The 22,943-nt window shown below is 33.9% G+C and overlaps 3 protein-coding genes and 1 pseudogene across 3 annotated transcripts; 2 read left to right on the forward strand and 2 right to left on the reverse strand.

Moving 5' to 3' along the window:
* Positions 1-1,616: 1,616 nt before the first annotated feature.
* LOC130508578 (uncharacterized) lies at positions 1,617-2,120 on the reverse strand. The gene has a single exon (XM_057004156.1). It carries the CDS (start codon positions 2,118-2,120, stop codon positions 1,617-1,619), a length of 504 nt encoding a protein of 167 aa, XP_056860136.1.
* A 6,112-nt stretch (positions 2,121-8,232) lies between these two features.
* On the forward strand, positions 8,233-10,669 carry LOC108817801 (SNF1-related protein kinase regulatory subunit gamma-1). The gene is made up of 6 exons (XM_018590602.2): positions 8,233-8,564; positions 9,120-9,292; positions 9,392-9,547; positions 9,632-9,907; positions 9,982-10,145; positions 10,225-10,669. The coding sequence occupies exons 1-6, from the start codon at positions 8,360-8,362 to the stop codon at positions 10,523-10,525; spliced, it is 1,275 nt and encodes a 424-aa protein (XP_018446104.1). The 5' UTR covers positions 8,233-8,359; the 3' UTR covers positions 10,526-10,669.
* On the reverse strand, positions 10,583-12,950 carry LOC108817808 (uncharacterized). Its single transcript, XM_018590614.2, has 9 exons — positions 12,575-12,950; positions 12,397-12,472; positions 11,918-11,957; positions 11,740-11,798; positions 11,518-11,555; positions 11,373-11,436; positions 11,140-11,193; positions 10,833-10,934; positions 10,583-10,742 (listed from the first exon to the last, which is right to left on the reverse strand). The coding sequence occupies exons 1-9, from the start codon at positions 12,760-12,762 to the stop codon at positions 10,680-10,682; spliced, it is 684 nt and encodes a 227-aa protein (XP_018446116.2). The 5' UTR covers positions 12,763-12,950; the 3' UTR covers positions 10,583-10,679.
* Positions 12,951-21,031: 8,081 nt separating this feature from the next.
* Positions 21,032-22,368, forward strand: LOC108841789 (uncharacterized; annotated as a pseudogene).
* The last annotated feature ends 575 nt before the right edge of the window (positions 22,369-22,943 follow it).

A 22,943-nucleotide genomic window follows, 5' to 3' on the forward strand; every position in this document is an offset into this window, starting at 1 on the left:
ATAAAAGTTTAAAATCGAAAGTTTGAAAATAAGAAATGAACTCCCAAAAACACCAATCCAAATACAATCACTCATGCTGATCAGTTTCACCTGAGAAAAGGAAAGGAAAGAGGGATAAGCAACATGGGAATCACTCAGTGGAGTATGGGATGCTAACCCGCAAACCACAAACTCAGTACATAGCACTACGACCATGTAGGCCTAACTCTAGCATGAAACAAACACGGCGTCTAATACACCACACAAAACACCAAAAGCGCTGATAGTACACAAATATTCTTTGCACCCCGCATTTTCCTCATAAGGATATAATATATAACTCTATGCGCTGCTAGTACAAGAGTCCATCCTCGTACCCCACAATCATCTATGCGCCGCTAGTACAAACGTCTTTGTACCTCGCAATCCCATACACAATGCGCCGCTAGCATAGACGTCAATATGCCCCGCAATCTCCATACAATGCGCCGCTAACACAAACGCTTTGTGTCCCACAATCTCCAAACAATGCGCCGTTAGCACAAGATCCTTGTACCCCGCAATCTCACAACAGACTTACATATACATATCTATATATATAACAATTCTTAACTCATTCAATTCAATCAAACGTTGAATCCTCAATTATCCTATTTTCAATTTAACAAGCAAATAATAATAAACAAACAAGACTCCAATCATACTCAATTCAAAGAGACATAACATGTTTCGAAACTAAACTTTCCATAATAGTAGTACTGAACTAGCTCAGGATTTAACGGAATAGCCCTCACCTTAGCAACTGGCTGGAAGGAACAACGGAAGATGGTCAACTGAGATCAACTGCAACACGAAGGTTAACGACTTAGGTTCAGGATCTCAGGAAATAAAGTTTCCAGAAACGAAAACTTTCCTAAAATAGAAACTTTCCTAAAATAGCGGGTTTCCTAAAATAGAATTCTCTAAATAGATTCCTATAACTAGAAATATGGAGGCGACAAACTTACTAGAAAAACCGCTGAGAACTCGATCGGAAATCTTGCCGGAATCTCGCCCGAAAATCTCGCCGAAAGCTTGCCCGGAAATCCTACCGGAAAAATTCACTAGTTACTGATCGTTGAATAATTCAACAACTTGTCACGCGCAAAGAATACTTTGACTTGATGAGAAAAATGAGAAGGGATGGAGTTTCTTATATAGTGCAAATGAACAGAGGTAAGTTTCATAAACTTCCAATGTGGGACAAAAGTAAAAAAAAAAAGGGTTTTGGGTTTTTAATTGTAAAAAGAAAACAAAATGGCTTTGCCCTAAGATTAGGGTCGTTACAATTCTTCCCAACTAACAAGGAATTCATCCCCAAATTCAAATACTGTGCCGAGAAAGAGAAAAAATGTCTTCAATTTGACTTAACTCTTTTAAAATAGATTCCCTGCTTAGCTATACTCCGAACTATGCGGTCCTCCATATCAAATAAGGTGAAAGCTCTCACATTCAACTGTCACTGATCTTAAACACTTTTTTTTCTTCTAAAATCACATGATAAATACAAAAGACATCATGCAAAAGCATAAATTATCAAAGTGAAAAGATGCGTACCATGTCGGCTCAACTCTCTCGCTTCCTCCTACTGCAAATACTCATGGATCGATGGCTTGGCGCTTAGGCGGTGGTGGGAGTGTAGCATGTCCCCTCGGGCAATCCCTGAAAATATGACCAGGCTGATCACAACCATAACAATTCTTTGAAGCGGCTGCTAGTGTCGTTGGTGCTGCACCCTGCCCGGTACCGGTTCCATCCACTATCGTGAATCGACAATATTTGGCCACATGGCTTAACCGCCCACATGCAAAACACTTGACGCAGTCTCCGAAATGGTAGCGATGGCAGCGGGCACAACTAGGTTTTCCTGACTGTTCCGATATCCTCTTATGTGATCCTAAAATCTTTTCAGACTTAGGCTGAGCTGCCTCAGAATGCTTCTGCTCCTCGGCAAGACATGCCTCCTGCACAACAGCCTTCTCTACCAGATCCTCCAAACTGGTGTAAGTAACAACACTGCATCTGCCGCGGAGATCCACTCTCATCCCATTTAGGAACATCCTCATCAAGTCCTCCTCATCGAAATGGTTACCAGCAAACATGTGAATCTCCCTGAACTCATGCTCATACTACCTGACGGTCTTTCTACCTTGGCTCAAATGCTGGAACTCATTCCTCTTCTTGTGTAAGGCTTCCTTGGGAACGTATTTCTTGTCGAACGCAACGAGGAATTCAGCATAGGTCGGATAATCTTCCTCCTCAAGCATCAAACACACTCCCTCCCACCAAACTGCTGCATCCCCACGCAGATACAACTCTGTAATATTAAGGCAAAGGTGAGCTGGACACTTGATAGTCCTCAAACACTTGGTCAATCTGTACTTCCACTGGTAAGCTTCGGTAGCATTCACTGTCCCCCTAAATTTCTCCAGCTCCACGTGCTTCATCTGCCCCATCACTCTCATGAGGTCCTCATCAACTCCCTGCTGCTCTCCCTGCTGCTGCACTGGGATAATAGGTGGCGGTGGTGGAACCTGCGGGTTACCCTGAACCTGAACCGGGGCACCCTGTTGCACATGAATCTGCGGCCCATGCTGCACCTGGATCTGCGGACCACGCTGCACCTGCTGGGCCTGTCCCTGCTGAGCTGCAGCCAACTGCCTGGCAACTTCCTGTGCAGCTATCCTGGCAGCCTCCTGAGCAGCCTGCTGAACTACCCCCTGAGCAGCCTGCTGTACCATCTGCATGATAGTAGTCTGATCGATCGGTGGAAACGCCGGCGGTGGAGGCGGTGGGATCACTGGCAGTGGTGGCGGTGGTGGCACATACTCACCTCCACCCTTTCGAGCAGTACTGGCGGCCTGAGTACGAACAACTCTCCTATGCGGCAGCATCTGAAAGGAAGAGCACAATAATTAATTTCCGCTGAAACTGAACACCAACAATTCAAGACATAATAGCAAACATAATGGTGCTTAATACTTTTATTTTTAAAATCCCCAAATTCCCAAAAAAATATATTTTAAATCGTCTAAATCCGATTGAAATCGCGTCCCACAAATCGCCATCCTGGGTCAGAGTCGGGACGGAATCCCGCTCTGATACCAAATTGTAATACTCCGATTTTCAAATACAATAAATAAAAATCTCCAAAAGTTTTCATTTATTACTCATCATAAATCCAATAAATAACCATAAATCCAATAATATCATAAATCTCGAAAAATATAGATAAAAGCTTAAAACAGAAAGTCTGAAAAAAAGAAATAAACTCCCAAAACCACCAATCCAAAAGCAATCACTTCTGCTGGTCAGTCTCACCTGAGAAAGGGAATTGAAAGAGGGATGAGCAACATAGGAGTCACTCAGTGAGGTATGGGATGCTAACCCGCAAACCACAGACTCCGTACATAGCACTACGGCCATGTAGGCCTAGTCCTAGCATGAAACAAACACGACATCTAATACACCACACAAAACACCAAAAGCGCTGATAGTACACAGATATTCTTTGCACCCCGCATTCTCCTCATAAGGATATAATATATAACTCTATGCGCTGCTAGTACAAGAGTCCATCCTCGTACCCCGCAATCACCTATGCACCGCTAGTACAAACGTCTTTGTACCCCGCAATCCCATACACAATGTGCCGCTAGCATAGACGTCACTATGCCCCGCAATCTCCATACAATGCGCCGCTAACACAAACGTCTCTGTGTCCCGCAATCTCCAAACAATGCGCCGTTAGCACAAGATCCTTGTACCCCACAATCTCACAACAGAATTACATATACATATCTATATATATAACAATTCTTAACTCATTCAATTCAATCAAACGTTGAATCCTCTATTATCCTATTTCCAACTTAACAAGCAAATAATAATAAACAAACAAGACTCCAATAAGACTCAATTCAAAGAGACATAAAATGTTTCGAAACTAAACTTTCCATAATAGTAGTACTGAACTAGCTCAGGATTTAACGGAATATCTCTCACCTTAGCAACTGGCTGGAAGGAACAACGGAAGATGGTCAACTGAGATCAACTGCAACACGAGGGTTAACGACTTAGGTTCAGGATCTCAGGAAATAAAGTTTCCAGAAATGGAAACTTTCCTAAAATAGAAACTTTCCTAAAATAGCGGGTTTCCTAAAGTAGAATTCTCTAAATAGATCCCTATAACTAGAAATATGGAGGCGACAAACTTACTAGAAAAACCGCTGGAAACTCGATCGGAAATCTTGCCGGAAGCTCGCCCGAAAATCTTGCCGAAAGCTTGCCCGGAAATCCTACCGGAAGAAAATTCACTAGTGACTGATCGTTGAATAATTCAACAACCTGTCACGCGCAAAGAATACTTTGACTTGATGACAAAAAGGAGAAGGGATGGAGTTTCTTATATAGGGCAAAGGAAGAGAGGTAAGTTTCATAAACTTCCAATGTGGGACAAAAGTAAAAAAAAGGGTTTTGGGTTTTTAATTGTAAAAAGAAAACAAATGGGCTTTGCCCTAAGATTAAGGTCGTTACAAATACGATCCAACAAGCACATTATATCAGTATGACTACTGGGGAGAGCCAAAGAACTCAGAGATTAGCAAGCAAGAGAGAATGAATGATGCACACAACAAATCCATCATTGGAAAAGGCAATGTGTGGTATGATATGAGTATGAATTTGACGATTTTGATTATAGCATTTTGAGTGATGAGAGTAGTATCGGTTACCCGGAACAATAACCTCTTGTTAACGGTAGCCAGGTTTTCACAGATTGATCTTTAGACGAAATGTGAAAAACGAAGAACATTTCTACATGTTTCTTTGGAATTTGGATGGTTAGTTGAAGAACACACTTGCTTAGTTTACATAATGATTATCGTAATTTATATGAGAAACTATTATTGATTATTTTATGGGAAAATTGGCTTCTATAGCTCTATTGCACACCTATATTAGCAATCTACACCCTCCCCTTTCCTCTCAAAATTTATACCGATTTTACCCCTATACCAAGAGACTCACTTTTGGACAAGTTAGGTGGTAGCTGTGTCAGTCAAGTGGGTTTCTTTATCAGTTTGGTCTTCTTCTTCGTTTAACTCTGTGCTATTTCTCTTCATGTGCTATTTCTCTTCCTTCACTTTATTTCTGGTTTCTCTCTCTTTTCAATTTTTCTTCTTGGTCAACTTCATCTTCTTTTTAGTCTACAATCATAACTCAAGCGAAACATCAACCAAACTGAAACTACAAAATACCCAATCACAATTTTTTTTTGGTCAGACTTGTTTCTCTTTCTCTCTTTTTTTTACTAGTTTGAAACTTTTTTTTTTTTTTTTGGTCACCATAAGCAACAAAACAACATAGATCCAAAACATAACAAAAATTTGGTGGCTGATTTCGTTTTCTAAAAAAGATGAGTCAATCCAGAGTTTAATTTGGAGGTGCCTCCCTTTTGGCCATTTTTTTCAGTCCGGCGGTCTATGTATTGCTTCCGTTGTAGGAGGCGTTCTTTTGGTTACTCAGCAGAGAAACAATAATTGTATTCTCCAAAAATTCCTATTTGTGTATTTCCATCTGATTCTAAATAATTTTGTTTTGATATGTATTAGTGTTTATGTAATTACAGGAAGCACATAACATTTATGTTACCGCAATAAAACATATATAAAAGCAAATATATATTTATACGATACTGTTATTGTTAACATGCTAACTTGTTGTATAACATGGTAACTTATTTTATTTTATGCTAAATTTACTATTAGTTTGTTAATTTTATGTTTACCTGTTAAATAATGTGTTAGATTGATTAATAATACTAAATTATATAGTCTGTAATTAAGTTAATGATTTTTTTAACTTGTTATAAATAAATATAACTCGATAAAAAATTTTGTAACGTGTTAAGAAATAATATTCAGTGTTAACAAAATTGGTAACATGTTAAAAATTTGTTTACTCGCTAACAAAATTTGTATTAAATTCATCAATAAGTTCTAATGCTGTTCATCATAAACCCAGAAAATAATATTAATCAGGTTTCCATTACCATAAGTTCATTACCATAAATTTACTTTTTTCACTGGAGCTTCAATGATAATTGGAAAGTGACCACTCATTTTAAAATGAAAAAAGAAACTACATGTCAAATGAAAAAAAAAAGGTAAAAGAGAAAGACTGATGTTGGAAGAAAGAAAATATGAGAAAAGAAATAATTGCAGGAAAGAGAATGTTTGAAAAAAAAAAAACTCTGACGTCTCTGCGATGATCAGATGTTGTGTCAGACGGAGAAAGGCATTTTCGTCCAATGTAGAACACAATTGTGTGTCTTAGACCCTAAATGTCACTCAATATGCAATTCTCTAATTAAACCTCCATTTATGGGTATATGACTAAATCTCTTTTATTTTATCAGTTTATCAATTAACCAGGTGTTATCCTAGTTACATTATTACATGCAGTAATAAAAAATTTAAATTTAAATTCTATTTAAAAATAAAAATTTAGTATTATTTTAGATTTTATTATTTTCTTACAGTATATATATGATTTATAATTTATATATTTATAATTATATTCTTAGATAGATTTTAATCTATTTTGGATAAATATATTAAAATAAATTTAATAAAATTAATACAAATTTGATATAAAATTTGTATAGTTATCAAAAAGTTGAACTAAACAGTATTTTTAAAATTTTGTAGATATATAAAAGAAACTAATATTATTATGATTAAAAAATTATATTTTTTCAAAAATTTGTAAAAGATTTTGAATTTTTTTAATAATAAATTGTATAACTACAAAAATAGAAATAAATAATAGTATAATTATAAAAATAAAAATAAATAATTTTTAGAAATTTTTAAAATATAGTTATATTTTATTATATTATTTAATAATATATTTGAATAGATATACTATCGTGATAGTGTATAATTTATTATTTTATGCTAAAAAGTTTACCAAAAATAAATAAACATTAAATGAAATTATTCATGTGATATTTAACAATAAACTATGTCATCATTTCTAGTATGCCATGACATATTCATGTAGTGAAAATTATTGTATAGAAGATATGTGTTAAAATCATTTTGCAAATAATGTCTACGAAATTTGTCAAAATCACTTTACAAATAATGTCTACGGGATTGTAAGATATTAGTTAGCATCTCAATTTTGTTAAATTAAAAAGAAAATTTTCAGTTTACTTAAACATGTTTGTAGTTGCTCTTTTATTTTTTCACAAAAATAATTACTATAATTAAATTCACCATTCTCTCTATATATAGAAATTAATTATCAATATTATTTACTTGACTATACCGCAAAACGAATTTCAATTTTTTTTTTCTGTTGATATATGTGAAAGAAAAAAAAAGTGAAAGTGATGGTAACATCGGATCGGCATAGATGACATGAAGATCAACAAAAAAAATTTGATAGGATTTAAAAAATAAAGAATGAGTTCTGACCAAAAACTTAGGAGAAAAAAATGGAAGATGAGAATGATGAGAAAAGTCAAGTACAAATCAAAAGAGAGAAATAAAATTTTCAGTTTTTGCGTACTAGTAAAAGTGCCCTAAATGTATAGGATAATAAGTTTCATTTCTCCCAAATAGCTCTGCATCGGGTACAATTATTATTTTTTTTCTTTTCTGAACACCAAGGGTACAATTGTCTAATCTAAATAAATAAAATATTTGGCGCGGAGACAAAAGAATAAAAGATGAGATCAATGATGATGATACAGATAAGCATGACTTCCACAAAAGCAGACATATTATTGTATTCATCATCATCATCGCTTTCTGCTATCACGACCAATACCCAAACAATCCTTGTCAGTTGTCACTGTTCCACGTGTCACTAGGATTCAATCCAACGACTCAGATCTTGAGTCTAATTGAAGGAGTACAATATATAAACATACAACTACCCCAGTGTACAATACCTTTACACTAACGACTGGAAAACAACGAGAAAAGCAAATTACAATAACACCCAATAAATCAAGTTTGTTTCAAAAGAGCCCGCATCTTTATGATGAAAATAGCAAAACGCATTGATTATTCTGATCAATTGAAAACATATCGGGGTATTATTAAAAATATTAAAAAATACGGGGGTCTATACTTTTCTTCTGAATTATTCTCTACTTGGAGGTCTCTACAGTACAATACTATGTATGGTGTCTCGATCGTAATGGGTATACTTCAATCTCAATTACAAATCAAAGATCAAGACAGCCTACTTGTCGGATAAAAAAAACAGAGGATTTTTGTTTATCACTTTTTGTGTCGCCGGAGATAAAAAGACTGTGTGGGAAAAGATGGCGAGTGTGCCGGAGATAAAGATAGTGAGGAGCGAGAGCTTAGGGCATCGAAGTGAGGTGTCGAGCCCGGAAGCTAAGCTAGGGATGCGTGTGGAAGATCTATGGGATGAGCAGAAACCACAGCTCAGCCCTAACGAGAAGCTCAACGCATGTTTCGAGAGCATCCCTGTCTCTGCTTTCCCTCTCTCCTCTGATTCACAAGGTATTTGTCTTAGTTGGAGTTGGTCAACTCTTATGGGTTTCATGTGTGTTTAGCTTTGATTTGAGTTTGGACCAGAATCAATGATATAGACGTATCTTGACTTTTATATGATCATAAAAGTTAGATATTTGATTGATCTGTGTAAATTTTTGAACTTTAGATGCCATCGTAGTATGGGCCCAATGATCTCTTGATAATTGGATATATGGTCTTGGATTAAAAATTCAAGTTCTTTCAATTCAGAACTTTGTTAATTTGGAATCAGTTCCAGCTTTTCAGATGCTTGTATCAGTCCGGTTTAGGTGTCATTCAGAAACCCTTGACCTTGGTTTAGATAATCAGATGAAGTTAGTTTCTTATTCCTATTTAGGAGTATATTCTTCGAATCTACAAGAAGACCAAATCCAAAACACAGTAATCTCGTTTCATGGATTGATCTCCACATTCCCAAGAGAATATTGAAAGCAGTTTCTCTCTTATGCTTTTGGGACCTTATCATTGTCTTTATAATCTGCATTATTCTTATATCTCTTTGTGTTTTTTTTTCCTGTATAGACATCGAGTTGAGATCAGACACAAGCTTGGCTGAAGCTGTTGAGACACTGTCGAAACTCAAGGTGTTGAGCGCTCCTGTTGTAGATGTTGACGCTCCTGAAGACGCCAGCTGGATTGACCGCTACATCGGTATTGTGGAGTTTCCAGGCATTGTTGTCTGGCTTTTGCATCAGGTCCCTATTACTTCTTTATCATATCCTTATGCATTCTTCTATTAGACTCTGGTACCGAGTGACTAACAGTTCATGTCTTTGCTTTATAAAAAAAAACAGTTGGACCCAACATCTCCAAGGAGCCCTGCTGTTGCAGGTTCAAATGGAGTTTCTCATGACTTCACCGCCGATATCCTGGATAACGGAGATTCAGCTGTAACTTCTGGAAACTTCTTTGAGGTCCTTACTTCTTCAGAGCTATACAAGAACACCAAGGTGAAGTAACCCCACAAGTTCACCACTTTTCAGAGTGTTCATCTTGACAGGTTGCAGGTCATTATTGATATTCTCTCTTGACAGGTTCGAGATATCTCTGGAACATTCAGATGGGCACCTTTCCTTGCTCTGCAGAAAGAGAACTCCTTTTTAACCATGCTGTTACTTCTTTCCAAGTACAAAATGAAGAGCATCCCAGTGGTTGATCTAGGGGAAGCAAAGATTGAGAACATAATCACACAGTCAGGAGTTATCCATATGCTAGCAGAATGCGCTGGGCTTCACTGGTTTGAAGATTGGGGAGTCAAAACTCTATCTGAAGTCGGTCTTCCCACTATGTCAAAAGATCATATCATAAAGGTCAGCCTTGTAATCTTTTACTTACATTGACTTCTCTTTTTGCTAAAACATATCAAACCCCTTTTCTGTTTCAGATTTATGAAGATGAACCAGTTCTTCAGGCGTTCAAGCTGATGAGGAGAAAGAGAATCGGAGGCTTACCCGTTGTTGAAAGACAAACTGAGAAGCCAGTAGGCAACATTAGCCTTAGAGATGTTCACTTTCTCCTCACTGCACCAGAGATCTACCATGACTACAGGTTAATACTTCGTAATATTAAAACACATGTTGCCCGCAATGGTCAAAACTTCAATGCTTTGTCTTGATCTTTTTCTTAGGTCAATCACAACGAAGAACTTCTTAGTAGCGGTTAGGGAGCATCTGGAGAAGCATGGAGATACCTCAGCACCTATCTTGAGTGGTGTCATTGCGTGCACTAAGAACCATACGCTGAAGGAACTGATTTTGATGCTAGACGCTGAGAAGATCCATAGGATGTATGTGGTGGATGATTCAGGTAACCTGGAAGGACTCATCACTCTCAGAGACATCATAGCAAGACTTGTACATGAGCCACCTGGCTATTTTGGTGATTTCTTTGACGGTGTTATGCCTCTACCTCAGAACTACCGAGTCTGAGAAATGCTTTCTTTCTTTTGTGTAGACTTGTCTTTGGTTTCGTTATGCTTCTCTGTATGTTTGTGCGAAAGTTCATGAATTTGTGTTTAAACGTTCTAACAGAAAATAATAAATGAAGAAAGAGTCAAGTCTTTGAGTGAATAATGTCTCTGAATTAGAGCAAGTCTTCTTCGAACTTGATCAAGATCTGGTTCATCTCTGGTTGATGTTTCCTAACCTGAAAATTTTGGTATTAACACAGCGTTAAATACCCAAAACAATCATTCTAGTGTAATGTAAGGTCATCAAGTTATCTAAGCGACTTTACTTTGATGTTGGCCATGGCTAAGAGCTTGTGAGATGCTACATAGGCAACATCCGAGTCATTCAATCTCTTTTCCACAAAATAGATTACCTCAGCGACACCAGACTGCAACAGTGAAATCCAAAATGAAGTAAAGTCCATGTGACTGTAATGAGCTACTTGCATTGTTTGTTAACATGTCATTACTCGTGCTCTGGTGTTTGATACCAAAACAACCGGTTATATCAAGACACTAGCAATATAACATTGCTCCAGTACCTTATTAGGATCCAAATTTGAAAAATCAATCCGAGTTGTTGGAAGAACTTACCTGTATAATAATCTTTGCACATTCGTTGCAAGGGAACATTGTCACATAAAGCTTCTGCAAAACGTTTGACGAAGACAAACAAACTAAGTAAACCAATCCCCACACAAATATTTTGGAACACAAATTGTATATGGCTTTGCAGGTGAGAGTATTTGGTTTTATATAGCAACTAAATAGAATATTGTTTTGATCTTTTTGGCTCAAACAAGAAAACAATGTTCAAAGAAACTGACCTGTCCAGCCGCAGATGCGTGGTTTGTGTTTAGTATGGCATTGACTTCAGCGTGACAAACATATCTGCCAAAACCAGAAACAGAAACATCATATAACTAAGCAATGAACCAGGATGAGGATTTATAACTTGAGATTAGTACTTACGGGTACTTTGTCTCCAATGGGTCCCCAGTTTTGGATTTCTGAAATTTGGCAGCATACAAAAATATAAGAAAAGTGGAAAGATACTTTACTCTTCTCTAGACATTCATTTTCCACCGGTTCATCCGTCTTTGTTACCCTTTTACCCTTTAGTCTAGTGACACTTGAACCTAGTTTTCTAACTCAGATACATCAATTTTGTGATAAGGCATGCGTTTGTCATACCTTGGCCCATGGAAGTCTGTCATCCGAGCAACCTCTAGGAAAGCCATTATAGCCAATTCCTAGAATAAGTATGAGTTGAAAGTTCTTTATTCAATCTTTTGACTATATGACAATCCCAACAGAACTCATTTTTCTCATAAATGTTCAAGAAAGATATCAAAAGACAAAGTAATCTTACCAAGAATTACACCATTTTGGCTCACCAAACACGCACCGACCTGCCCAAGCATAAGAATGGTAAAAACTTAGTCAATTCTGAATATTTCCAGCATTTAAAACTGTCACAAAAGGAAGGCATCTACATAACATATCTACTAATGTGTAAACCTTGAATTCAATTCCCAGGCTCAAAATTCTAACCTATTAGACCTCTTAACGTCCAAACAAAATACACTAATCAGCCAGTCTGGTACCTTAACACCGAGTCTCGCTAACCCAAAAGACCCCTAAACTGATGATAGCAAATTGTATCATCATAAACATTTGAATGATGTTATAACAAAAGATTTCAAGAATCATAACATGACTTCACACTTGCAGATGTGCTGTTTCATCTCAGATAATCAAATACTCTCAGTAAAAGATTTTATTCACCCAAGGCTAGGAACAAGCTAGTAGAATGATCTCAATTGAAACCTACAAAAGAAAAAGATTTACCTGTCTGTTAGGATCCTTGGATCTTTCAGCGGAAAGGAATGCAATCGCCATGAAATAATCATCCCATGATAAGTACCTTAACAACAATCAAAACCAAAATCTATCATCTTTCTTCTTCCAGATAAAGTTGGAAGCTTTCGAGATTTTGAGCTCTCAGAAAAACAATTTAAAGACAAACCCATTTCGCTTCAAAGGGCTGTAAGGATCGAGAGCCGGGAATCTTCTGGAAAGTGCGGAGATTTCGGTGGAAGCAGCAGCTCTTCGGGGTTTAGGGTTTGATGAGAAGAAGCGAAACGCAAGAGCTGAAATCAAAGCACCGACGATTGCAGAAGCAGAGACGAGTGCGAGATCCCGAGAGCTGTTCATGGAAGCTTCTAAGTCGATTATCAAAGATATATTCTATTGTGCTGAGCTAAATCTCCTCTGTTCCCTCTTGTCAACAGAGAAAATGTAGCGGGAAACTATGAGAGAGAGAGAGAGAGAGAGTGTGTGTAAAATCTAGGCGTTTCCGGTAGAGGTTGTTGATTTCGGTCTGGCCCTGTTTGTTTGCTGGTCACTAGCTTCAGCGATCAATTTGTTGTTTGGTCTTGGGTTTAGCGATCGATCGCAGCGACCAAACGCTAGCGACTAGCGATTAAAAATTTTGGACGCTAGAAATTCTAACGGTGGGATCAAAATCGTGTAATTAGAATTTTTTTTTTAAAATAGTTAATCACTGAAAACGCGCGACTTCCAAACGAATAACTATCAGAGACATTAAGTCGGAGTCGCTGGTCGCTAACTCTAGTCGCTGGTCGCTAACTCTAGTCGCTGATGCTAGCGACCAGCAAACGAACAGAGCTTCTATCGTTTGTTTATGGTTCGTTTTTAGGAATAATTAAATGGTATCTGGTATCCCACAAATTTGCGGATACAAATAATTTTAAAAATATAATATAATATAATATTTTATGTCTTCAACCTTTAATAATATATTTTAAAACAGAATATGATTTTTTGGTATTATTTATTAATACTATTTAAATTATTAAATACAATTTATATAGTTTTTTATCATAGAAAGCATATTAGTGAACATGATTTATATAGTATTATAATATAGAAAGTATACAACCAAACAGGAATCGGATTTTAGTGGATCTTCATGATGTCAAAATTATAGAAAGCATACCACTGAAAATGAATCATATGGTGGATAGAGATGAATGGCATTTCGAAAATAATGAGAAATATACGGGCAAATCGGGATACCAAGTAGAAAGGGTTTATCCTGATTGGGAACAACCAAAGTATTTGAACCCACAGTTGATATTTTGAAATCGTTCTGTTGGAAAATACGATGACCAGCAAAGATCAAACATCTTTTTATGGCAATAGGTATCAAGGTGTATATCAATTAAGAAGAATCTGCAAGCGAGAGGGCTACAAGAAGATATATGTTGTGACAGATGTGGAGCTTCCGAAGAATCAATAAACCATGTATTTTTTATTGTCCCAGTGTGTTAGGTCTGGGCCCTTGCACATATTCCTTCAAATCCACCTATTTTCTTCTATTAGTCCTTTTTTACAAATATGGATCATTTATTTTTGAAATTGCATCCGAAAATGGAGAATCATCAATTTGCTTGGGTTCTATGGTACATTTGAAAAGAAATAACAAGATTTTTAGTAATTTAGATATTGAACCCAAAGACATGCTGAAATTGGCAGAGAAAAAATCATCACTTTGGGCTGAGGCACAAAGTTTGAATACACAAAGGATGGTACAATATGTAGAGGTAGTCAATCTACCGTCAATTCCAGGGCGTTGGTGTTTTACAGATGGTTCGTGGAAGGATAACGATGTCTTCTCAGGACAAAGTTGGTTTATCACTCTAGAAGATTTTGATAGTTTGATGGGAGCAGGAAATGTCAGATCTAGTCTCTCTCCCCATTCAGAGGTGGAGGCTTTGATATGGACAATGAAATGTATAGGGAATTTGCGTTAATTTTGGATCACATTGCAACAAATTGTTCTCAATTGGTGAAGATGGTTTCGGAACTAGAGAAATGGTCCGCTTTTGCAAGTTATTTGGACGATATCAAAGCCCTAGAAGAAGTCTTTATTAGCTCAGAGATCATTCATGTACCACGAACGCATAATATGAAGACGGATAGCCTAGCACGAAGTGTCAAGAAACAACCGTATTTTGTTGTTCACATGGATGCAGAGTTACCGTTTTAGTTTATAAAGTTCGGCTGTGTCACTTCTAAGGTGATCAAAAAAGGATTTTTATAGTATTTTAGATTTTTTACAAAAAAAAATTATTTTATAAAAATAGTTTATAAAATTACCGTTAGAACATGTATATATAGTTTAATTAGTTTGTATATCGACTTTTCATCCATAAAAATTATTAAAATAAAAAATGAACTCATGTAACAAATAGACCCACATTTGCAACACAAAAATTACTAAGAAAAACATAACTATATATATGTGAATTCTATTAATTTAATATAAATGTAAGGATATAATTTTACTCATATTTTGGATTTTTTATGATTTACGTAATTTTTTGTGGTTATTTTGCTTTGAAAATAATGAACTTGTGAAGAGAATAATATTTTGCCATTGATTTTTATTTGATAAACCTGTTAATCTTATCGAGGTTTTTAATTTTATAAAGTATTTAAAAAAATATTTTATATAATTATTAAAGAATTTTAATATTTTAGATAATTTACAAACCAGTTAACCTTCATTACCATTTTCTAAACTCCTATAAATGATGAGAATTTTTTCTTTCTAAATGTTTTATAACTCTTATTAATGATATAATAGTCAATTTTTACAAAATATATATTAATCATCACAGATGATTTTAATCTAATGTAAATAATTTGTAAACTATAATGCATTAGAATTATATGCTTTATATATGTATATTATGACTTATATAGGAAAATGAATATTTTTACAACTGTTTATAATAGAAAATAAAGTTATTATTATTATTTTTATTAATTGATGAAGTATTATATAGAATTCCCACAATTGCTACCATTAAATACTATAAATGATTATGCATAATAATATAAATAGTTTGGCAACTAACATTAATTGGTTCTGAGATTACCATTTTAGATTTGATTAAAATAAATAAAAACTAAAGATCATTGACTAATAAAATTATAAAAAAAATAAATTGTCAGTATGAGTGACACGACAGCATAAGTCACTTAGTGACTTCTTAGATATATATATGAGGATTGAGAGCATGGTCTAATATACTCGATTGCAACTACTGTAATATCCGTGTACAAATTGGTTTGGTATTTTTTAAAAATCATATGTATTAGTTATTAAGTAGAAGTGTTGTTTATGTAGATATGTGTTGATAGTGATACACATGAGCATTTTGTTTTGGTTCATTTTTGGTTTGTTTCGTTGGTTCTTCAGTTTTCAATTCTAGAGATTTAGAAGTCTTTTAATAGTTGACAAAAAAGAAGTCTTTTAATTATTTATGAAATTTGGCTTAATTATTATTTTCGGTTCATTTCAGATAATAATGTTAGGAACTAGCTAATATCTGATAAAAATATAGGGAATTTGCCAAATAATATTATTCAAACTTTGATTTTAAATGCATAATTAATATCTAAACTTCAATTAAATGCAAAATTAACCCAAAAGTCTTGTGAAATTACAAATAGCCCTTATGACCAAACAAAAAACCAAAATTTATTTTAACGAATATAACTCCAGAAAATCTTCTGAAGTTCTGTAATTTTATAAAAAAATATATTAAATCTTAAAAAGTAATTTATAAATTTTATAAAAAATATATAGTTAGGTAAGAAAATTGAAATCATGTATATAATAAAATTGAATTGTTTTCAACATAGATAAGTGAATATAGTGAGTCATGGTAATATTTTGTTTAGGGTTTGGTCATATATGTTGTAGTATTGTATATATTCTTAGGGTTAAAGTTTGGAAGCTTAACATTTTTTTTTGAAAAAATAAATTTTGATTTATATTCGTTTAGTTTTGTGTATATTAAACATTTTGTAAGTTGAATTTAAGTTTAATGAATTGTTTGTTTCTACTTAGTTAGTTATTAGTTTATGGTTTATATTTAGAGTCTATATGACTTTCAGTAAGTATTCTAGAAGATTTTCAGGAAGTTTTCTTGTTGTTTTTACATTAGAAGACTTTCAGGAAGTCTTCCGAATCGAAAATATTTAACATAATTGAAATTTTTTTGTCTCACTACATAAAGAAAATTTATACTTTCTCTCATTCCTCTCAAATGGCTGCAACATAAATGTATTATTTCTCATTCTAAAATTTCTAATCTCTCTCTGATCTCTTTGAACTTGAAAACACTAAATTTTATATCAATTTCTCACTTTTACTCTCATGTTTTTCTCACTAATGTATCTTGTTTTTGCAAGTTTTTAATCACATGGTTCTCATCTTCCACTCATTTAAAGAAAAATGTATAAATTTTGTATATGTATTTTTTTGTATTTTCTATAAAGGTATATCTATATAATATTCCATTTATTTTCTTTGTTTTGAAGCCAATCAAACATTTTTGAATATGCAACTTTCAAATCTGGGTTTGGATATGCAAGTTTTTCAGATCTGAATCAAACTTTGGAAGACTTCTTATTCTTACTTCTCGGCAGTATTCTAAAATATAATGCGCTAGAAGACTTCCTGGAAGTCTTATGACTTCATGGAAGACTTCCTGGAAGTCTTCTAACGGAGTGTTCTCCCATGTTTACTCTTTCATAACAGATTTGAGCATTTCGGTAAGTCACCATGTCTGATTTTTCTTCATTTAGTAACATCTTGTTGCATAAAACCTTACCTTTTCTCAAACTAAAACTCTCAAACCTATCTCTAATTTCTTGAACTTGAAAACACCAAATTTATATCAGTTGCTCATTTTTTTTGTCTCATGTCTTTCTTAATAATTTATATTGTTTTTGCAGGGTTTTTTATCACATGGTTCTCATCTTCCACTCTTTTAAAAATATATCTAAATTTTTGTTGGATATGTATTTTTGTGTTCTTTAAGGTATATCTATCTCATCTTCCACTCAACTTTTGAAGCCATTTGAACATCTTTGGGTTTGCATATTTTTCATATTTGAGTCAGACTTTAGAAGACTTCTGGAAAGTCATCTAGCATATAATGTTGCGCTAGAAGGAAGTCTTTTGACGAGTCTTCTCCCATATCAAGTGGAGTCCAAGCTTGTGTTTGTGGGGAATGATCTATCATAGTTTTCTTTGTGGTCTATTTTGTGATTTGTATGTGTACTCTTTTAGTTGCAAATTCTTTTATAAATTTGAAGATATATTAGTTAAAAATGTGGTAAATATGTTCATGTCTATAATATTATCATGCCAAAAGTACTTCGCATTATTGAAGTTACTGATAGAACTTCAATAGCAAAACACAATAACAAAAAAACAATTAGTCAACTTTACTACATCTAGGGGAGAAAACTTATTTACAAAAAATAGTCAAATTTACAAAAGATCTAACATTACACAATTTCAAAAGATATAACACTTTCATTATAAATCTTTTGGGAAATTTTCTGGAAGACTTCCTCTTTAAAACTTCCCAAAAACTTATATTTAAAGCGGGAAATTAAAATATAAGCGAAAAAATTAATCTTAAGCTGGAAACTGATTTTTAAGTTAAAATTGAAATTTAAATTTTATAAAAGTTAAAAAGTATATCTTTTGATCTACGAAAACACATTAAACCATATAAGTTGATATTCTTTAAGTTACTTAACACTTTTGAAAGTTAAAAAATATATCTTGAAATTCAAAATACAACATTTAGAAAAACTAATGCAGGGAAGTCTTCTCTCAATATCTAAACTAATAAACATGACTGTTGGTAACCTCATAATTATCACCAATTAAGTTATAAACTATGTGATTTTCCTGTGCTTATGCACGGGTTTAAATATTTATAAAGTAAATATCTATAATAACTAATTCCTAGTTATTTTTAATTTTATATTAATTTATAATTTTATACATAATTTATATTAATAAAATTATATTACTTTAGTTACACATATGATTTTAGATATGTTATAGGTTGTCAGTTTTGTTGTTTTTACAGTCGATTTAGTTATCATTTAGAAATATTAGTTTGCATTTATTTCTTTGAATTCAATTATAATATTTTTTATTTTAATATATTAGAATTTCAATTAATTTTCTAATTTGCATTTAGGTTGGTTGGTTGTCTTATATATGTAGATATATTTTAGGATGATTATTTATAAATTAAGATATATTGTGCTTAGAATGAAATAAAAGATAAACTAAAGTGTCAGATTCTAAATTAAATAAATTATTATACCGATGATATTATGAAGTCTCATGCCTACGTATATAAATTTTACAAAAGAACTAAATTGTAACAACTGGTCAATATTTTATTTTCATTTGTTAATATATTTTGAATCATCCTATAATTTATATTTATAAAATTAATTATTACAATAAAATGATATATTCTTATTGTAGTTTAATCTATGCTATTAGATATAAGTTTATTAGTCGAGTTACTCATGTTGTGAGTCTATTAAGTTGCATATATTCTTTTAAATTAAAACTGAAATATAATTATTTTTACTATAGTTAAGTCATATCAAATTATTTTTATTTATCGTTTAATGTGCATCTATTTTCATATATTTATCAATGATCAATAGAAAGTTACATACATAAGTAACTGATATATTTTTGGAAGCTCATGAACACATATCAATATCTACAGTAGTTAAAATATTCTATAAATTTTAAATAATTATATGCCTTAGATTTATTGAATGGTGCCCTGAAATTGATTTTAAATAATCTTAAAAATCTGAATCCAGATTTGTTTTCGTATTTTGATTATGGTTATGTTAAGTTCCACAAACATAAAAACATAAAATTCAAAAGAAAATTTATTATTAAGAAAAAATATAATTTTAATAATGATAAAATATAATATATCTACCTTGTTAGTATATCGTGTTATTTTTATTTAAAATATTTTGTAATTATTTGATCAAAAGATGTTTACTGTTATAATCTATTTTCATTTTCTAATATCTCTTAAAAATAAACAGTAAAAAATTGTGATTGTATTTGAGAAATTATATTATGTAAGTAAAATATAATTTATAGATATTTTTTTGCTGTAATTGAAAGATATTATAGTAAAATAATTATATAGAAATAAATAAAATATTTCTATAATACTTATTATAAACTATTTTTAGTCAATTAAACATATATTTGTTTATGTTACTTAATTATTTTATGTAATCATCTAAGAAAATAGATAGATATATAAAAATATTTCTATTACTTTGAAATTGTATTGTTTAAAATTATGTTTTAAAATAATAATTTTTTGTTTTTCTAATATCAAAATTATCTATGTAAAATTTTCTTTTATGAAATCACATTATATACAAATATTTTTCATCTAAGAAAATATAGATATAAAGTATTTTATTACTTCAAAATTATATTTTATGTTATTTTTAAATGGAATATTACTATTTTTTGAATTTTCCTTTTTAATGAAATCATATTATATAGGCATATATTTTCGTTTTTGTTATAAATCATATAGTGGGCGACCCATAACCGACCAGGCCTGTACCGCCCTATGCATCGATCATAGGCGGCCAGTCTTTTTCTTTTATGTTCTGGTCTTGTTTTCCTTTTCTTAGTTGGATTAGGATTTGTTATCTTTCCATTTATCTATGACGGTCTATTTGTAAATCCCTATATAAGGGACCTCTTATGCTTATGAATAATAAAACTATTATTCCCATTAGTTTATAACACGTTATCAGCACGATAGCCTCTAGCCCTAAGCCCCCACGAAATATTCTTCAACTCAGCCGAAAATCATCAAACCCTAAACGCAAAGGAATCTGCCTCGGAACTCCAAAGAGTTCTTTCTCTCAAACCGTGAGGAACCAGAAAATGATCAGGATATCAAATTGAGACGAATCCGTCAGTACAAACCGCTTGTCGATCTGACCACCGACGCGCCCTCACGCAAAGATACAGTGCGCGCCGATTTGCTTTGGAAACCAAATCCGATTCCAACAAGGATTTTCTAGCCAAACACAACTCCTGTGCAAGATAAGTTTATCATACCTTAGTTGATTCATGTTATTTGGTTAGCTTATGGCGTTCATGTTATCTAATGCTCCTCGTGTAATTTCATGAGCCGAGGGAATTAAAGTCTAATATCAACAAGGAGTTCAAGTCGAGAGGAGTTGCTGCCCGTGCGATCAAACTCTCTTTTCCATTCAGATCAAAAGGAGTTCATAGCTAACAACGACCTCCACTCGTTCAAACCGACGATCTGACGAATCCGATAGCACAGCCGACCGCCGATCCCGATCCGTATCTCTCGTTCGGGGCCTGTTCCAGCTCGATCACTTCTCTTTGGTGGTCCGTTCAACCCTACTTGAGGTTAAGGTAACAATCAAAACCCTAGAACCTAAAGAACCTTAATTCTTGATAAAAAAAAACCCTAATCAATGATGAATTAGGATTTGGTTTTAGATTGATTGAAAGTTATGTTGATAGATTATAATGGTTACTAAGTGGCTAGATGCATATACCATATTGCATAAGAACGCTCATACTGTTTTAAAGGAATTAATGGACTGATTGTGTTGCTGTGGGAAATTGATTGAAATTGCTTGTGATTTCCTAAAAGCTAAGGTGATAGAAAAGAATTTCACGACTAGGTTAATAGAAACCGTTTGATAAGATTGATCATTCCATGTTGTTCTGGCCGTGCGGCTTGTTTAAATATTACATCATACCCGTTTGGTCGTGTGACCAATTTGCATATATGATTGTCTTGTATGCATTAAACATGAACACTTTAAAATCTAAATTATAAAACATATGATTTAAGATGTCGAAAATAACCAACTTGGATTTTGCTACCCTAAATCTCTCTAGAGATAATTATTTGCAATGGGCACTTGATGCTAAGATCATCTTGAAATCCAAGGGACTTGGTGAAAGTATCACCGAGGACAATAATGTCAGTGAGAAAGATCGGTACATATCCATCTTGATCATCCGCCATCATCTAACTGAGAGTCTAAAAGACCAGTATCTGACCATTGAGAATCCATTGGACCTTTGGACAGAATTAAAGGCGAGATATGATCACCAGAGAGCGGTGATCTTACCAAAGGCTCTGTATGATTGGAAGAATCTCAGGATCCAGGACTATAAAGTCCGTGGACGAGTATAACTCGGCACTGTTTAAGATTGTTTCGAAATTGAAACTGTGTGGTGAGAGTGTAACGGATAAAGATATGCTTGATAAAACCTTTTCCACCTTCCACACAAGCAATGTGCTGTTACAACAACAGTACCGTGAGAAAGGATTCACGACTTATGCTAATCTTATTTCTTGTCTATTGCTCGTTGAGCAAAAAAATGAATTGTTGATGAGAAACAGTGAAATGAGACCTCCTGGATAAGCCCCTCTACCTGAGGCACACACGGCCACAGAAACCAAGAAGGAAGCAAATCACGCCCAATCTAATGGCCAACACGGCCATGGTCGTGGAAAATGGCATGGGCGTGGCCATGGCTGAGGTTCATTCGGCCGCGGGCGAGGAAATCAACATGGTCGAGACCGTAGCCAAGGTCATGGTCGAGGCCGCGGATCTTCATTCAAACAGAAACACTCAAACAACTCGACCAAATCCGTGTGCCATAGATGTGGTATGAGCAATCATTGGGCAAAGACTTGTAGGACTCCCAAGCATTTAGTCGACCTCTATCAAGAGAGTTTGAAAGGGAAGAATCCTGAAGCCCACATGATAATCCAAGATGGTGAAAATGATTTTGATCATGAAAAAGACGATCTTATGGAATATGAAACCTCAGATTGCCTAAAAGAATAAGGCTGATTTCGACATCAAATTTTGTGTTTGCTTTGCCTTTGTGTTTTCTTTGTCTTTATGATTTCTTTGAGTTTATTTTATTGTCTTATCTGATTTATACTTAATAAGATGAATGTTTTTTGAAAAACGTCAATATGAGGACAAATTGCGGGTATAGAAGCCTAGTTGAGGGCCACAGCCAGTCTAAGTATATTGTTGCCTAAAGGGCACACATCTAGAGATATCTGATGCATTATATTCACCCTAGAAGGGCCCATTGAATTTTAAAGATATAAGAGTGAATGGTTTCCATATAGAAACAATGGGCGAAAGAAATAAAGAGTTCCTTCAGATATATATAAAATTCGCCCAAGGCCATAAGAAAGTGGTCGAGACTATACATGCATTCTCTACTGGTCTATACTATGCAAATATCAGTATGATAGAGGCCAAATGCCACGGTTAAACAGAGTGTTTACCCACGATTTCACTAAATGGCATAACCGGCTTGGCCATCCCGGTTCAAACATGATGCAAAAATTGATAAGTAAATACAAAAGGGCAGACATTGAAAGAAAGAAAGAGTTATCCAAAAT

Source organism: Raphanus sativus, chromosome 2 (assembly GCF_000801105.2).
Source record: "Raphanus sativus cultivar WK10039 chromosome 2, ASM80110v3, whole genome shotgun sequence".
In the NCBI taxonomy this organism is placed as follows: domain Eukaryota; kingdom Viridiplantae; phylum Streptophyta; class Magnoliopsida; order Brassicales; family Brassicaceae; genus Raphanus; species Raphanus sativus.

What these genes read in the sequence shown, in the direction of transcription:
- LOC108817801 (XM_018590602.2), top strand. Translation starts at nt 8,360, where the DNA reads ATGGCGAGTGTGCCGGAGATAAAGATAGTGAGGAGCGAGAGCTTAGGG. An exon ending in TTGTCTGGCTTTTGCATCAG is followed by an intron (nt 9,293 to 9,391) that starts GTCCCTATTACT and finishes AAAAAAAAACAG; the next exon opens with TTGGACCCAACATCTCCAAG. An exon ending in AGCTATACAAGAACACCAAG is followed by an intron (nt 9,548 to 9,631) that starts GTGAAGTAACCC and finishes CTCTCTTGACAG; the next exon opens with GTTCGAGATATCTCTGGAAC.
- LOC108817808 (XM_018590614.2), bottom strand. Translation starts at nt 12,762, where the DNA reads ATGAACAGCTCTCGGGATCTCGCACTCGTCTCTGCTTCTGCAATCGTC. An exon ending in AGCCCTTTGAAGCGAAATGG is followed by an intron (nt 12,473 to 12,574) that starts GTTTGTCTTTAA and finishes ATTGTTGTTAAG; the next exon opens with GTACTTATCATGGGATGATT. An exon ending in ACAGACTTCCATGGGCCAAG is followed by an intron (nt 11,556 to 11,739) that starts GTATGACAAACG and finishes GCCAAATTTCAG; the next exon opens with AAATCCAAAACTGGGGACCC.
- LOC130508578 (XM_057004156.1), bottom strand. Translation starts at nt 2,120, where the DNA reads ATGTTTGCTGGTAACCATTTCGATGAGGAGGACTTGATGAGGATGTTC.